Source organism: Myotis davidii, unplaced genomic scaffold, assembly GCF_000327345.1.
Source record: "Myotis davidii unplaced genomic scaffold, ASM32734v1 scaffold2838, whole genome shotgun sequence".
Taxonomy (NCBI): Eukaryota; Metazoa; Chordata; class Mammalia; order Chiroptera; family Vespertilionidae; genus Myotis; species Myotis davidii.
Genome location: NW_006289419.1, coordinates 17,794 through 19,508, shown reverse-complemented (window position 1 = coordinate 19,508; position 1,715 = coordinate 17,794). Strand labels below are relative to the sequence as shown.

The window sequence follows — 1,715 nt, the reverse complement described above, 5'->3', positions numbered from 1 at the left end:
AGGAAGGAAACATATTAATGAGTTCCAAACCCTGCTCTGAGCTCAAATGTCAAATTGAAAAGAGAGACAATTATAAAATGTCAACAATCCCAATAACAGGCCGGGTCCTTTGAGAAGGAGCTGTTTCTCAGTGAGTGTCACTATGAGTGTTATAATGAGTGCCGCCCTGCTCCTCCCTCTCCCTCAGGACTCAGCCCCGGATCTAGGGGATCACCGTCTTTCCTGCTTCCAGGGGGACCATCTCTGTGTTCTCAGGTGTGATCGCATTCCCAAGACTTCACACCCTGAGTCCCCATCTCCCCAAGCTGTTCCCCAGTCTCTCCCCAAGGCTTTCCTTCTATTCTCTCTCCATATGTGATAAACAGCTGACATACAGTGATGGCTACGTTCCAGCCACTGTTGTACATGTTTCAGGCCCATTGGTCCTCATATGTCCTTAAGGGGTGAGTTAGAATTACCACCCCCTTTGCAGGTGAGGAGCTGAGCAGAGAGGGTCTCCCAGGATCAGCCAGTAAGAGGCACAGCCTGGATGTGACCAGGCAGCCCTGCCCCAGGAATCACACTGGAACTCACACACTCTGTGCCTCGCAGAGATTTGTAAACACTTCATTCAACAATGAGTAACTGTTTCCAGACATGAAAGATCCCTCAAATTTCCTCAATCTCTCTCAAATCCACTGGCCTGGGCTGTAGGCAGAGATTCAAGACTTATGGCACTACCTCCTAAGAGGCCAAGGCCGGCTTTGAGATGGGCCTGGCTGGGCCTGGAGCCTGGGACCGGAGACGAGGACGAAAGGGAGCCACCAAGGGGCCTGCCTGTCCTGCTCACGTCTCCCTCGGCCTTCTCTGTCCTAGCTGAGCCCACAGTGACCGTGTATCCTGCAAAGACCCAGCGCCTGCAGCACCATAACCTCCTGGTCTGCTGCGTGAGCGACTTTTATCCGGGCCACATTGAGGTCCACTGGCTGCGCAATGGCCAGGAAGAGGAGGCCGTGGTGGTGACCATGGGCCTGATCCAGAACGGGGACTGGACCTTCCAGACCCTGGTGATGCTGGAAACAGTTCCCCGGAGCGGGGAACTCTATACCTGCCAAGTGCGGCACCCCAGCAGCACCAGCCCTGTCACCGTGGAATGGAGTGAGACGCCCTCTGACCTCACTCACTTCCCCCTAAGGGGCCTTTGCTTGTCCCTGAGGGTCAGGGTCCCCTCTTCCCACACCCCGTTTTCCTGTGCTCGTGTCTTTCCTTCAGCACAGGCCACAGGGGAGCCCTGTGATCGCTTCTGTGAACACCCATAGTCCTGGGAGGCCCCCATGCCTGCCCTGCTCTGAATTCCCACACTCTCCCCGTCAAGGTGCCCTTGGCCCTGGGCACCATCTCCTGTGGGCTGGGCGGGTGCTTCTGCCTACACTGAGTTGCCCCCTGTGATCTGGGAAGAGGCGCGTTCTCCACAGTGTGGGGGCCTTCCTGCCGCGGGAGAGCCCCGTCTGCGCTGCTGTCTGTGGCTCTGTCACCCGGGGCCAAGTCCTGAAGGTCACCAGCTCCGGGCTCCGCAGCCTCAGAGGCCGAAGTAGTGGCCTTGGATCGGGTGTGAGGGGACCTGAGGCCAGTGCCTGGGACTTGTACCTGCTCAGTGTGACCTCAGTCTCTTTCCTGGAAATGGCTATTGTTCTGCTTCTTCTAGGGCAGCTCCCCTGTTCCCCACCCCCCGGACT

The 1,715-nt window shown here is 57.1% G+C and overlaps 1 protein-coding gene across 1 annotated transcript in view; it reads left to right on the top strand.

Moving 5' to 3' along the window:
- LOC102760150 (H-2 class II histocompatibility antigen, E-S beta chain) overlaps nucleotides 1–1,331 on the top strand; it is a 4,491-nt gene extending 3,160 nt beyond the window's left edge. The window contains 3 exon segments of the mRNA XM_015562775.1: nucleotides 856–1,158; nucleotides 1,161–1,237; nucleotides 1,239–1,331. Coding sequence (XP_015418261.1) covers nucleotides 856–1,158; nucleotides 1,161–1,237; nucleotides 1,239–1,298 — 440 coding nt within the window. The 3' untranslated portion in view covers nucleotides 1,299–1,331.
- The last annotated feature ends 384 nt before the right edge of the window (nucleotides 1,332–1,715 follow it).